Source organism: Psammomys obesus, unplaced genomic scaffold (genome assembly GCF_907164565.1).
Source record: "Psammomys obesus unplaced genomic scaffold, mPsaObe1.curated_primary_1811, whole genome shotgun sequence".
Classification (NCBI taxonomy): domain Eukaryota; kingdom Metazoa; phylum Chordata; class Mammalia; order Rodentia; family Muridae; genus Psammomys; species Psammomys obesus.
The window spans coordinates 13,789,634-13,803,998 of record NW_026590062.1 but is presented as its reverse complement, the minus strand read 5'-3'; the positions used below and the strand labels follow the sequence as shown (position 1 = coordinate 13,803,998).

General features: G+C 54.1%; 1 protein-coding gene across 3 annotated transcripts in view; it reads right to left on the bottom strand.

The window, feature by feature from the left end:
* Nucleotides 1–2,522: 2,522 nt before the first annotated feature.
* Aacs (acetoacetyl-CoA synthetase) overlaps nt 2,523–14,365 on the bottom strand; it is a 39,535-nt gene continuing 27,692 nt past the window's right edge. The window contains exons 9-18 of one of the 3 annotated variants that reach the window (XM_055606196.1): nt 12,060–12,140; nt 11,039–11,163; nt 7,731–7,795; nt 7,495–7,617; nt 6,806–6,919; nt 6,438–6,563; nt 5,606–5,675; nt 5,381–5,439; nt 4,493–4,695; nt 2,523–3,672 (exon numbers count right to left, since the gene is read on the bottom strand). In XM_055606196.1, coding sequence (XP_055462171.1) covers nt 3,535–3,672; nt 4,493–4,695; nt 5,381–5,439; nt 5,606–5,675; nt 6,438–6,563; nt 6,806–6,919; nt 7,495–7,617; nt 7,731–7,795; nt 11,039–11,163; nt 12,060–12,140 — 1,104 coding nt within the window. In that variant the 3' untranslated portion in view covers nt 2,523–3,534. The remainder of the gene's footprint in view (nt 3,673–4,492; nt 4,696–5,380; nt 5,440–5,605; nt 5,676–6,437; nt 6,564–6,805; nt 6,920–7,494; nt 7,618–7,730; nt 7,796–11,038; nt 11,164–12,059; nt 12,141–14,365) is intronic. The other 2 variants (XM_055606197.1, XM_055606198.1) reach the window with 2 other exon arrangements.

Genomic DNA, 14,365 nt, shown 5'->3' with positions numbered 1-14,365 from the left:
ATTTCCTGGTCCTAGAGGGGGTTCTGGCCTGGAAAGACACTCAACAAAACAGAAAGATTGGAAAATCCCTCTGATTGGCTGCTGGGTGTTTTGAATTCTTCCACAGGAGAAGGGGAGGGGGGATGGAATAAGTCACAGGAAAATTAAAATCTTAAGACAAAGTGGGGCGTGCATTTGCATAAAGACTAGCTTCCGATTTTTAATGTCGCCCACCTCCAGAGTGAAGGTGGCAGCCACCCAGGCAGGGCCGGAAGTGGCTCAGCCAGCCATGCATGTCACAGTGGAGTCAGAACCCTCCCTCGGCATCCTCAGCCAGCCCAAAGCAGTCTCGGTGTTCACCATGTCACCGATGCACAGCTAAGTCCAGCCTTGCACATCTTTTCAGCCCCCTCCTCCTTATTCATCCAGGGTAGGAAAGCTAAATGGTTTTCCCAGAGTCCCCTGCGGATCTATTTCTGGACCAGACACTATCTGGGGACACACACACCCAGAGAGTACAGATGTCTGACCACCTCTCAGCTCTTCATGCTTTCAACGTGGCCTCCATAACAAGAAGCTCAGCAGTTATCTTGTTATCCCGGGGAGGCCAGAAGACTCCAAGAGATGCCTACTCCGAGAGACGCCTATCTGGTCCTCAGTTGGTGGAGTACTTGCCTAGCATGCACAGGCCCCGAATTCTGACCCCAGCACCACATAAGACTAAGCACAGAGGCAGGAGGATCAGGAGTTCACAGTCACCCTCAGCTACATGGAGCCTGGGCAACATGAGACCCCATCTCTGACACACGCAGCTAACTGTGCCCGACTCCTTCAAAGCGTCTGTGTCCAGGCAGCCAAGAGTCAGGAGCATTTCTTCTGATTAATGGAGGGATATGACAGGACATCACACCAGCAAGGATCTGAGATTTCTGACTATGTTGGTCGGTCCTCCCCAGTCTGTAGGATGAGGGCCAAGCCTAGAACTCTTGTGTGGCTCCACCTCCGAGAAGGCTGGCTAAAAATAAACCTGGGGTCGGAAGACAGAGTATCTAAAATGACACTGTCACTTTGACGGAGTGGCTGACAACGTCATCCATCAGAGACCTCTGCCTTCCATGTGGAGGTGAGACACTGGAATGGAAAGGGACAGGTGGGTGAGACAAGACAGAAGTGGCCGCCTAGCCAAAAGTCCCAGATCGTAACTCCCAGCACGCAGAGGACTGCCGTGAAATCAGCCAAGCGGAGGTGCTGACCCCCAAATTCAATTTGCAAGGTCAACTGGGCAGGGAAGCAGACCTAATAGAACTGTCAAACCCTAAGTCCCTGCTGAGTCAGAATAAGAAAGCAATGAATAATGGGATACAGACTCTGCAAGAGCCTGGGTTCTCACAGAGGTGAGAATGCACCGCTGGGTTATTTGGCTCAGAGGTCAAGGGCACTGCCTGCTCTCCCCAGCACATGGCGCTGAACTCCAGTACAAAGGAATCTGACGCCCTCTTCTGGCCTCCGTGGGCACTGCATGCATGTAACGCACATAACTATATGCAGGTAAAACATCCATACACATAAAATACATATAGGTCTCTTTTTTGAGTGGGCTGGCCTATAACTCAGTGGTATGGCGCCAGCCTAGCCCGTGAGGCCTCAAGCTCCATCCCCTAGATCATCAAAATATACAAATCAAACAGAAAAGGGGAACAAAGAGAGAGAGCCACAGACACGTCCTTGTGATAAAAACATACGATTGTGTAGCTGCCTAGAACTCAACACGGGAAGGCTGACCCAGGGTACCCACCACCACGATGGCCCATCTCCTCCTCTGGGAACCTGTGGGGACATGTGTGACATGAGGGGTTGGGGAACCAGATGCTCACTGTCAGATGGCAAAGGGGAGAGAGCCAGAGGCCACAGGAATGGCCAGGGGACTAAAATTCAACAAATGGGAGATGGGGGACCACCAAGGCTTTAGACCATGGGAAACTACAAAAGATCCCCTTGGTGCTCAGGTCCGTAAGCTCCCCTGCAGCACAGCCAGTTCCAGGAAAGCCATCACTCTTGCTGCCAGGCCACAGGAGGCCAGGCCTCCATCACTTACCTCTTCCCACAGGAACACAGATAGAAGGCTTGGTGGGAATGAGCCAGATGATACCACAGGGCAGCGGGTAAGACAGCCACAGCAGGAATGATGGAGCACAGCTCACAGCAGGGCTGCTGCTCCTATATCCTGGAGACCCAGACAGACACCCGCTCTCTGCGGCAGGAAGGCCACTAGGGCTGAACTAGGATTCTGTGGCGAGCTGGCAGAATCCAGATTCCTAGCCATCCCCAGGTGGCAGGGGGCGCAGGGTGTGGGGAGGGCCGAGACACTGGCCTAACAGAAACTAGGACAAAGCTGAACACCAGGAACCCAGGAAACACCATTATACAACTTGTGCTAGGCCACACAACTTGATGGCGCAGCAGTGAGCTGACATTGGTATGGTCAGCCACACATGGAAATCTAATAACCTCAGAGAGACACAAGCATACTACACATACAGGTGTACATGGCACAAATTTATTCCATAAAATTCTTCATAGCACTTTTCCCTTATAGACTGAAAACCCAGGATATTTTCAAAAGGTTTTATGTTGTGCTCAGTTTAAAAAAAAAAAAATACAAAAAAAAACAAAAAAAAAAAAAAACAATCACCAGGATTTGTGACATACTCCATGCGCCAGAGGAGAAGCACCGTGGAGTCCTGGCGACCAAAGCCTGAGACTCCAGTTACAAATGTAGAGAGGACAGTCACAACAGAAAGAGCCCAGGGACTACTATTAGGAGGGAGCACGGGGCCTCTTCCTCCAAGGCTGGGCAGCTCCATCCCTGAAGGACTTCAGGATCTCACTGCCCGGCACACACCTGAGTGGTGGCACAGGGTCCACACCCAGGGATTCAAGTGCCTCTGGAAAGCAGACCAATTAACATTAAAACGTCTGAGCCATTCAAACACTGTGCTGTTAAAACCCAGAGACAGTCGGGGACACTCGCCAGCAGAGGGGACTGCCACAGCAGAGAGCTGGCTGGCTAGAGTGTCACTCGCAACTCCCTAGGATGGTGTTCTGGCCGTGGCAGACATACATGAGCAGGGGTCCCAGCGGACAGCCGTGAGGTGACAGGCATGCTGGGCAGGTGCCCTGGCTTCAGCCAGTGCTTGAGAGAACAGTTCAGCTGAGGGAGCCAGGCCAGTTAAGGACAGGGAGTGTATGTAAAACTTCACCTTCACAGAGCGAGATCCGGTGTGCTGTCACCAATGTCACCAACCCCGTATCCACAAGGCTGCGTGTTGACCTAGAGCAGCAGGGCTGAGGCAAGCCTCAATGTGCCATTCCGGTCTCTGAAGGCCAGGGCCCATCCTGGAGCATGGGAGACCTGGTCCCCACCAACGACTCCGAAACGGGAGTGCTGCTTCCAAGCCCGAGGAGTGCACAGTGTCCGGGGCCATCTGGAGCAGCTGTTGTCACTAGAGTGTCCTGAGATCCCATCACATGCCAGACAGCATGAGAGCCACTGGCTCAGAAGTCCTGCAGCTCAGGGATGTCCCGGTATAGGTCCAGGGTCTCGGGGTTGGAGAAGGCCCCCCGGTGCTCCACGGTCATCCCAGCCATCACCTCCTTCACGGCCACCTCCACTTTCTTGCCGTTGAGTGTGTACTGTGGGAAAGGCGCAGAAAACACAGCAGGGACTGTTTAAACCAGAGACGCACAGCGTAGCCTCACCTGGCTTCTCCCCACATTTTCTTCCAAGAGGACTCATGAAACCTGATAGGCAGCGGCCTCGGACGCGTGCCCCACACACCTGAGGGACCCTGAGGCCATCAGAGGCTGTGCTGACACTGTCCATGGAACCCGCCATGTGACCCCATGTCTGTGTCAAAAAGCATGCGAGCATGTGGGTGACCCCAGGCTGTGCCCTGCCCAGACCCACATGCTGGTGCTTTCTTCAGATGGAAACAGTTGTGAAAACAGACTGCTCCCATCTGAAGAAAGCAGATGGAGAGGAGAGGTCTGTCAGAGGGAGTGGCACCTGAGCAGGTGTGGGGTCACTCTGGGTACGGGCCCTGTGGCACCTGGTGTGCCCACTGCAGTGTCCGGTGCAGTACACAGCATGGTGATGGCTGGGAAGGCCTGGGAGCACACACACATACAGGCTCATACACACACTTGCTTACACATGCATGCACTGACACATAACACATGCCCCCACTCCCAACTCTAAACACGAGTGCGCCATAACGGGGAGCCTTCAGGCCCCTTCCTCAACCCAACACACGGCAGATCCCTTCAGGGTTCACATTCTCACAGCTGTCTGAAGGGCATATCCAGGCCATCAGCCCCAATATGGCATCCCACAGAGCTGCTGGAGATGCCGTCATGAGGGAGAAGGCAGTTGCTAGGCAACGTGGTACACATATAGAGACAAGAGCAAGCTGCAGCCACCCAAGCTCTCACAGGCCCAAGTGAGACAACGTACTGGGATGCCTTGGGTCTCCAGGATGATGCTGGGCACATGGCGAGCAGACAGGCCAAGGCGGATGGCATCACGAATGCGCTTCACGAGGTCAGGCTGGAAGGTGTGCCCAGAGGCCATCTTCAGAAACAGGACCACCCGCTCCTCACCATCCCTGTTGTACTGGGGGACACACAGGCTGTCCTCCACCTCATCGAAGGCTTCCACTGTGGAAGCAGAAAGGAAACAGCCTCACACAAAGCTCTCCACAGGCCACCATGCTAATGGCCCCTGTCAGAAAGGAAAGGTTTCAGGTACCTGGGCAATGCTACAGCTGCACCTGGACTGGGGATGCCCATATGAGGGTGTACATCATACTCCTGTACTAAGATGCCATTGACAGGGAGAAAGGGGCCAGGCCCAGGAGGAACTGAGTTCAGGTCTCACCTGGGTGCACAGACCTGGCACTACCTGGGTCTCAGGTCTCAGCATAGCAAAGGAGGCCTCCTCCCAAGAAGGGTGATTTTGGGGCCTGGCCCAGGACTAAGCCCCTAGGCCACGAGCTTTGAGCATCCCTCACAGGTGTGCATCTGGTGTCTTGCATTGGGCTACGTGACCCTAAGTCTCCACACATACTCTGTGCCTCTGTATGCTTGTCCAGAAGGCAGAGCTAATATTAACCAATGTTCTGAGCTTGCTGTGGGGACAGAACCTGAAGGAAGGCCAAAGCCAAGTGACCTTAACCTGTTTTGAGGCCTTAGGTGCCACAGTGTGGCCAGAAAGAGAGAATGTGTATATGGAGAGTCTGCTACATGGATGCCCCCCACCCACCCAGCTCTTTAAAACTCAGGACCCTGGTGCCTGTGGGAGCACCCTGGACCCAAGGGACAGGAGCAGGAGAGATGCACGAACCAATGTTGTAGATCTCTGAGCTGCCGAAGCGTACTCCATTGGGGTTGAGGGTGCCGTCACTGCAGAGACAAGAAGCACACGGCTGACACGTGATAATGCCCCATCCCTCTTGGCAGTCTCCTCCTCCAGCACCCAACTGCTACCTGCTGCCCTCTCCCCACCCACTTAACAGGCATGTCCCCCAGGTGTCCCAGGGGAACGGCAGGAGGAAGGGGGACATCTCACCTCCGGCCCAGCATGACAATGCCTCCTGTCTTGGGGTTGATCCTGCAGTAGTCACCGTGTGCCCAGACACCTGCAAGAAAGGCACCACGGATGGGCCACGCTAAAGGGACGGGCTGGGGCGCACCTGGACAGACACCCGAGGCGGGGACTAGAGGGAGGGGACACTGGCCGCAGAGTTCATAATTCTAGGAACAGGCAGTGCGTGGCTGAGCACTGAGGCCAGGGAGGGTGAGACGATGGACTACATGAGCCAGGTGTAGTAGCAGACGCCAGTAACCTCAGCACATGTGATTGCACACATGTAGTTTACACAGAGCCAATAAGACCCTGGAGACTGAGGGTACAAGCAGAGCTGTCCCCGAAGTGAGGTTGCTTCTTCCCATCAAGGCAGGAGTCAGGGCCATAGAGAACGTCCTCTACAGCGGCGCCTGGCGAGGAGAACTGCAGGGGTTACTGAGTAAAGGTGGCAAGGGCGCATCTGACATAAGTCAGCCTGCCGCACCAGGATCAGTCACCCTCCACAGTCGCCAGAGACCCGCCCCTCCAACTGCCACTTCCACTGAACAGGCAGACAAGCCCTGAGCAGAGGGCAGGCAGCCCTCAGCCCTCTCCCCAGGGGCCCAGGTGGCTCTCAGCACAGTGCTGGTGGCTGGAGGCTTTCCAGACAGGGGTGGGTTAGGGTGAACTGAAGCCAGTCACAGATCTTGGAATGTTGTCAAGCTGACACTGATGAGATACAGAGACCCACTAGGAGGGCGGGAGGAGCACCCATGTGAGCAGAGATGCCAAGCCCCAGCCGGGCACGGCGTGGTGCCAGCATGCTCCCACCTACCTGGGAATTTGGAGAAGTAAGCCTTCCTGTACTTGTTGCCGTTCTCGTCGTTCCAGAAGTGTGTGGGCTGGCAGGGGATGGGTTTGGTGCACACCAGCTCACCGCTCTCTCCCCAGATGGCCTTCCCTGGCATATGGGAGAACACTGAGCCTGGCACACTCATGACCACAGTCTGGCACACACTCCCTTCCTTAAGCCTCATGTGCACCATGCCTGCCCCTTCCCCCTCCCCCATCCCGGGATCAGGGGTGACCAGGACACTGTTCCCCACGGGAGAATGATCACTGGAGAATCAGCATCATCAAGGGAAGCATCTGCTCAGGTGTTACTCCCACCTTCCATCCCAGAAGGGTCAGGGAGCCACTCACCTTCCTCGTCCCAGGCTTCCACGGCCATGCCAAGGTTCCGAGCTTGGATCTCCCCCTTGTACACAGGGATAGATGAGTTCTGGCCCATGAAACAGGAGATGATGTCAGTGCCACCTGCGAGCAACAGCACAGGACAGGCGACCCTCAGGGAGAGGTAACCCTGGGGGACAGGCAACCTTCAGGGCTCCCTGTCAGCAAGATACAGAGCCTGGACAGCATTGGCCCTCCCTCAGACCCGTGCATGACAGCGAGGGCTTCCTTCAGAGAAAGGGAGCAGAGACAGAGGCTGGACCCAGCTCTCCATCCGTCCCCCGTGCCTGGTGAATCTTCTCTGACTGAGCTTCCCTGCCTAAGGACTCGGGGAAAACGCTCTCAGCTGGTCACAGCCCAAGACTTAAGAGGGCACTCACACACCACATGCCTCCCCCCGGGCACACATGCACCCCAGACACACCTCACACAGACACATCCACCAAGCTGCACGTGGAGACTCACTCACGCTGGCACACAGCAAAGTGAGCTGGAGCACCGTGAGGTTGTGGACTCCCAGCCGGGGGTCCAGAGAAGGGGCAGAATCCACGCAGACACCCTGCTCCTCACACTGGCTATCTAGATGCCCCCAAAATCGTGGCTTCCCAGGGCCATCTCCCACTTCCCCGCCCCTCCTGTAGCGACCGCCTTTGCCCTACCTGAGATGGAGCCGAGGAGCACGCTGCTCTTGATGCATCTGTACACATACTCGTAGCTCTGGGCTTTCAGTGGTGAGCCAGTGGACAGGATGGTGTGGAGCGTGTGGAGGTTGTGAGTTTCAACTGGGGGAAAAAAGTGACCAGGGGTGAGACCAAGCCCACTGATGCACGCAGGACACAGCCAGAGCAGATGTCAGTTCCCAAAGAGGATGAACATGGGCTGAGGGGCTGCTCACCTGGCTTCATGTCCTTCTCCTCCAGCACCGACAGCCACTTGGCTCCCGTTCCCAGGATGGTGATACTATGACACAGGTGGGAGAGAGCGCACCTTCAGGTCCCCAAAGCTTCCTACCGTTAGTAACAGAATTCAGCCAGAGCCTCCCACCTCCTGCCTTCCCATTCAGCTCCCGGACAGCTCTGGCCCATCACCAGCCTGACATCCAGGTCCAGCAGAGATCCACATGGAACAAGAGACCTATGACTGAGAAGTGGCCAACTCCCTCCAGGGGAAGAATGGCCACTCACGGTGAGGACTCCATACAGGGCTGTCTTACTGCCACACAGGTGGCTGCCGTATGTCCCAAGATAGAGACTGCAGAACTCCGGCCCCATCTTTAACCAGAATCTTCTCTCCCTGGGGTCACCTCAGTAAGATAAAAACACCCTTAGAGGGTCTCGTCTGGGCCTGGGAGGTAGAGGTGGTGATGCTATACTGATACCACAATCTAAAGGGTCCTTCCTAGTTTATGGACATGGATGAAAAACTCTCGAGATCCTAAGGATGCTGCCAGCCTGCTGATCCTGGCCAGCGCCTCTGACTATAAGACAATGGCTTTCCTTCTTTCTTTCCTTCCTTTCTTCCTTCTTTCTTTCTCAAGACAGGGTTTCTCTGTGTAGCCTTAGCCATCCTGGATTGCTTTGTATTCCAGACTGGCCTCGAACTCACAGAGCTCAACCTGCCTCGGCTTCCCTGAGTGCTGCAATTAAAGGCATTCACCACAACACCCAGCTCTTCTCTTATTAATTAAGTTTTTATTTATTTATTTTGTTGTGAGGAAAAGTGCACACATGTCAACCTGCAGGAGTCTGTTCTCTCCTTTTACCATGTAGGCCCAGAGGGCTGGAGTGAACTCAAGACTATCAGGCAGGGTGCAACAAATGACTTTATCCACTAAAACAGCTTTCTTCTTTCTTTCTTTTCTTTTTCTTTTCTTTTCTTTTTTTTTTTTGTTTTGTTTTGTTTTGTTTTGTTTTTCAAGACAGGGTTTCTCTGTGTAGCCCTGGCTGTCCTGAACTCACTCTGTAGACAAGACTAGCCTCAAACTCATGGAAATCCACCTGGAGTGCTTAGCAACTACGAAGACATCTTGCTGGCCCCACAATTTTTGTGAGCATACTTAACTCACTTTAGTCTCAGGACTGGGTAGGAGGGGCCACCCTAACTACTGCCCATTCCCCTGCACCTGTGCTTCTCGCTGCCACTGACAGCTGAGCGGGGGCTTGAGGGCTGCAGCCCCCTCCTAGGGACCAACACCTTCATGCTGGGCAATAGGGAGGCGTGCCCCACCAAGGCATAGGTGGCTCCTGACAAGACCATGTCTTAGTATTGGGGCACAGACCCAGCTCGTACTACACGCTACACTGGAGCGCAAAGCCCCAGTGACACCCACTTCCCTCTCCACCTCCCTTCTGGTAGCTTCCCCGACAATACACCCCGCACACTCACACACTCACTCACAGTCTCTCTTCCTGAAACCTGGCTACAGGTACCAGGGATACAATTAACCTTTGGCCAACCACAGGCTCACTATGAAACAGACTCGTCATTAACTCTGTGAGCCACATGTTGGGATTTTTTTTTTAATAATTTATTTCTTTTTATTTTATGTGCAATGATGTTTTGCCTGCATGTATGTCTCTGTGGGGGTGTCAGATCTTGGAATTGCAGACAGTTGTGAGCTGCCGTATGGATACTGGGAATTGAACCTGGGGTCCTGTGGAAGAAAGGTCAATGCTCTTAAAGGCTGAGCCATCTCTCCAGCCCCAACATGTCAGGATTTTAAAAGGATCACCCTGGCCAGGCAGTTTTTATGGAAAATGCTAAAGGCCAAGATTTAAAAATACTGGTGGTGGGCCCGCTCAGTGGGTAAAGGAGCTTGCCTAAGCCTGACCACCTGAGTTCCATCCCCAGGACCCACATGATAGAAGGAGAAAAACCAAGCCCAACAACTTGTCCTCTGACCTCCTCCTGCACACCATGGCATGCCCATAGCTCCATGCAAAAGAAATAAGTGTTAAAACGTTTAAATAAATAAAAGCCACTAGTAGCTCCTGCTTCTACCATGCTGGTTCCAGCTGGTGACTGAGCATGGCAGAGCAGCACTGCCAGCACCAGAACTGTGGGCCCTCATCACTGGCAAAGGGTCCATCCACCGAGTGCCGGCAGCACAGGGTGTCTAGGGGTCTCTATGAATGGCATTTTCATAATCCCCAGACACCAGATGTCCAATGTTATGTCCTACCTAACTGTGACCTCTGCACCGTAGAGCTCCCACTACATCCACCAAGGGGAGAGAACTGGGCTAAGCCACAGGAAGGCACCAAGCCTTTCAGAGGTCGCAAGGTACCTAGGGTACAGCTGATTCCCCAAGGAAGACTACAACAGACAGCTGGCCACTCAGCCTGCCCCAAGAAGCCACTAAGAACTGGCCAAGCTGTCCTGGGAAGACTTTTAAGCAAGGCTGGTGGGAAGCTCAGTCTCTATAAGCTACTGGCCTCACAGCCCACATCTGTACCTTCCTGCATGCACCAGCCTTCTTCTCCAGTTCACCTGAGCTCAGGGACACCCTATAAACAGCTACCTATGCCCTCAGCCCTGCTTGATCCGAGACCCCTGGAACCTAATAGCCTTGGTTGGGAATAATCTACACCTTGTTCACAGTGTGCATGGGTCCTAAGGCCTGTGCTCTACAGTGCACACAGAAAAATACAGGCACCACTCAAGGCCAGGCTGTGACACCAACTGATTAACCGCAGTTGCCCCTTCACCGCACATGGTCAATCAAAACATCCCCTGAACTCCTCCAACACACGTACTTTCTACTAAAGAGTACTTTAAGTAAGAATTCAGAAACAAAAATAGTAAGGAATGGAAGAAGGGAGAAAAAGAGGAGTGGAGGGAGGGAAAGAGGAGAAAGGCAGACATCTGCAGGCTGTAGCTTAGAGGTAGTGCTTATCTTACACATGAGGTCCTGGCTTCCCCCTCACTAGGACAAAAGCCAAGAGCTAGCCCCACTCCTTTGACCTCACAAGGTTCTCTCCCACCCTGAGAACCCGTCCCACTCCACAAGCAATGGTGCTGAGGGTGGGACCTGCCCTTCATCCCCTCTGCCTCCAGCACCCTCCACACCCTCTCAAGCAGAAAGACAGAGCACTCTAGAACAGAAGGAGGATGTTAGCTCTGTCTGATGCTGAGCCTCCTCCAGCAAGCCAACCACAACAATAGCTTGTCATCCTGTGGCTGAGCAGGACCCAGAGTACCTACCCTATCCTGTCCACGAGGTCCCACAACACATTGGGGGTCGGGACCAGCGGGGAGCCATCATACAGAACCAAGGATGCTCCTGTGGCCAGGGCTGACATCATCCAATTCCACATCATCCAGCCGACCTGCAGCAAATGGGAGAGCAGGTAAGCCAGACAGAGGGAGAGCAGGTAAGCCAGGCAGAGGGAATCCTAGCACTGGGGCCACCAGGGCGAGGCTGAAGGACTTCAGGTTTGGATCCAGCCTTAACTACATTGTGAAGCCAGTCCAAAAGAAACAAACAAATAGATGTGCTTTCAAAGGAAATGACACAACGGGGGTCCACTGACTCCTCCATCTACATAGGGAAAATCTGGGAAGATCTAGAGCAAAACACAAAAGGAGGGAATAGGGTAGGCAGGTTCCAGCAGCACTCTCTGACCTGGTGGACATAAGGGACACCCAAGCTCTCCTACATGGGCCTACAAGGGACACACCCCTCTGGAAAGCCTGGGCAGCCTTGCTGGGGATCTCAGTGTCACCCAGGATCCCAGTGTCAATATTGGGAGATGGGGACATAAAGCTAGTGAGGAAGCTCCCTGAAGGCAGGGAGTGGTGGTTCATGCATGTAATCCTAAGATTTGGGAGACTTTGGCAAGAGGTCAGGAGTTCAAGGCTAGCCTGGGCTACAGAGTTAAACTCCATATACCCATGGCAACTCAGGTAGATGCTACCTCAAGATGACAACAATGAAAGGACTAGGGATGTGGTTCAGGGGCAGAGCCCTTGCCTAGCATGCTTGAGGACCTGGGTTCAGTCCTAGGCACTGAGAAAAGAAACATGAGCCAGTTCGGCTATGCACTGCTGGACCCTCCTGGGACCTCCAGACTGGATGAAAACCCCCCAACTCCCAACTCCAGCTCTGGGTTAGTGGCAGCACCCTACGCTGCTCTAGGCCATGCAGCAGGTAGAGACGACACCTATCTGCCATCCCTGGCACCACCCAGTCCCAGGCGGGGCAGCAGCAGGCCGCAGGACACACCGTGGTGTAGTAGAGTAGAATGTCACTGCTTGTCATGTTGCCGTGTAGCACGTGCTCCTTCAGGTGCTGGATGAGGGTGCCCTGCAGGAGGAAGGGCGGGGCATCAGAGAGACACACCAGCCTTCCCCTCTCCCCTGAGAAGTCAAATGGCGCTCCCTGGCTCCAAGGGCCAGCTTCGGCTTCACGCTGCCGTCGGACACCTGAGCTTCAACAGGGAAATCCCAGCCCACCCCACCTGCCTATGAGCGGGTGCCCATCCCTTCAGGGACACCGTCAGGGCCACACTGACTTCACTGAGGTGGGAGAGAAAGCTCAAGGGCCAGAAGTATGTATGTCCCCACACTTGGACTTCTCCTGGAAGAAGACAGCTAAACACAGAGCTCAGGGACACCATGGCAGAGGGGACCACATGGGACACCTCCCACCTACTCTCTGCTTTTAGCTTCAGTATTCAGTAGGCCGTATAGTGGCAGGCTCCAAACCCGCAATGCACAACCGAGGAATCCCCTCCTCTCCCAGCCCTGCACCCGGTTCCTCCTGCTCCCCCGGAGCGGCTCTGCAAACCCCCTCCCTTGCACATGTGCAACCCCAGAGACTGTGGCTGGAGGCTGGGGGCCGGGCCTTCCTTCTCAGAGCTGAGTCTGGCTGATACAGTGAGTGTCCACTGCCCGTCATCTTATCCTCGACCTTGGCTTTCCTGTCTCTATTCTGGGTCCCCTATTTGATCCTGAGGACAAGTTGGGGATGCCACCCTTTGATGGCGCTGGAATGATCGGCTCACTACCTGGCCCTGGCTCATAGGTTCGTGAGCACCAGGTTCACAGGGAGGCTCACAGGCTACAGAAAAGCAATGGGGCTGGTACAAGACCCCACATGTCACACACCAGACTCATGTCATACACTCACACTCAAGAGAAGTCAAAGGACAAGCCAATCGAAGGGGGACCTCCACACTAGGTTGTTCTATTTTGAATGAGAAATACCCCTCTAGGTTCATATACGTGAACACGAGGCCTCCAGCAGGTGGCGCTGTTTGTGAAGTTATGGACCCTTTAAGAGCCGGAGCCTTCCCAGAAGAAATAGGTCTGTCTTTCAGGTTTTGAAGTCTGGCCTCACTTCCTGTTCTCTACTTCCTAACTACTAAGTGGCCTCATGTTCCTGTCGCCACGCTTTCCACACCCTGATGGGACCTGCAAGCCAGGAGAAGCCCTTTTCTCCTCTAAGCTGCCTTTCGTTGTGAGCGTCTTCCTTAGGGAGGCATGGGCCTGCTTGCCACCCTCAGGCTCTAGGCTCACATCAGAGCACTACCTTTCTCCCCCAGGTCCACACCCACACTTATCCTTTGATTGTTAAACACGCATGCTGACTGCCTTCCCTGGGGGAGGTGACACAGTAGCATGGCTCCCTGGGTCTCAAACAAGAGCTTCATTTTCCTTCCGGTGTTGGGGATGGAGCCGGGGTGTACATGTACTGGGCAGACGTCATGCCACTGAGCCACAGCCCTGGCTCTAGGTAAGTGAGAGGACGGAATGGGACACTGCTTTCTAACGGACATGGGAACCCGAACAACAAGCCAGAAATTACCTCTGACCCAACACAACCGGGCAACACTCTCCTCTCCTCTGGTCCGTATTCACCTTCTCCACGTCAATGAGCTCTCCACTATGGATAGTAACACATGCCAGGATTCCCAGTGTTTAGGAGGCTGAGGCAGGAGGACTGCCATGATCAAGGCCAGTCTGGGCCACACAGTCAGACCTTGTCTCACGTAATACAACAAATGTGGGTGCGAGCCCTCAAAACCAGGCAAGAAGCTTAGTTAGTTGGAGTTACCAGGACAGGGTGAGGAGAGAGAAAACATGTCCCCTCCTATCTGTCCCTAAATGCATCAGACAGGGACAATGGGGGTCCATGAGCCCTCACCAGACCCTCCCTTGTCTGAAGCATTCAGTTATAGAAAAAACAAAACAGATTAAGGCCTGGAGTCTCATGAGAGGCCACTTGAGGACAAATGAAGGGGGCCACTGAGTAGGCAAGGCTCTCGGCTGTGGGAGAAGCCGACACTGCTAACACTCAGTCTTCACTTCCCACCCCTAGAAAGCAGGTGTCCCTAGTGTGAGCCTCTGGTCCCAGCACAGGAAGCTCTCAGTGAAACATACCTTTGCATAACCCAGTGGCTTTCGAGAGTTCTGGATCACAACCTGCAGTTCCATACAAGTTTCAAAGGCCACCCAGCTCCTGTCCAACTCCATACACACGCTCTACACGCCCGGAAGTCCCCTGCAAACCTGATGTGCTGGCACAGG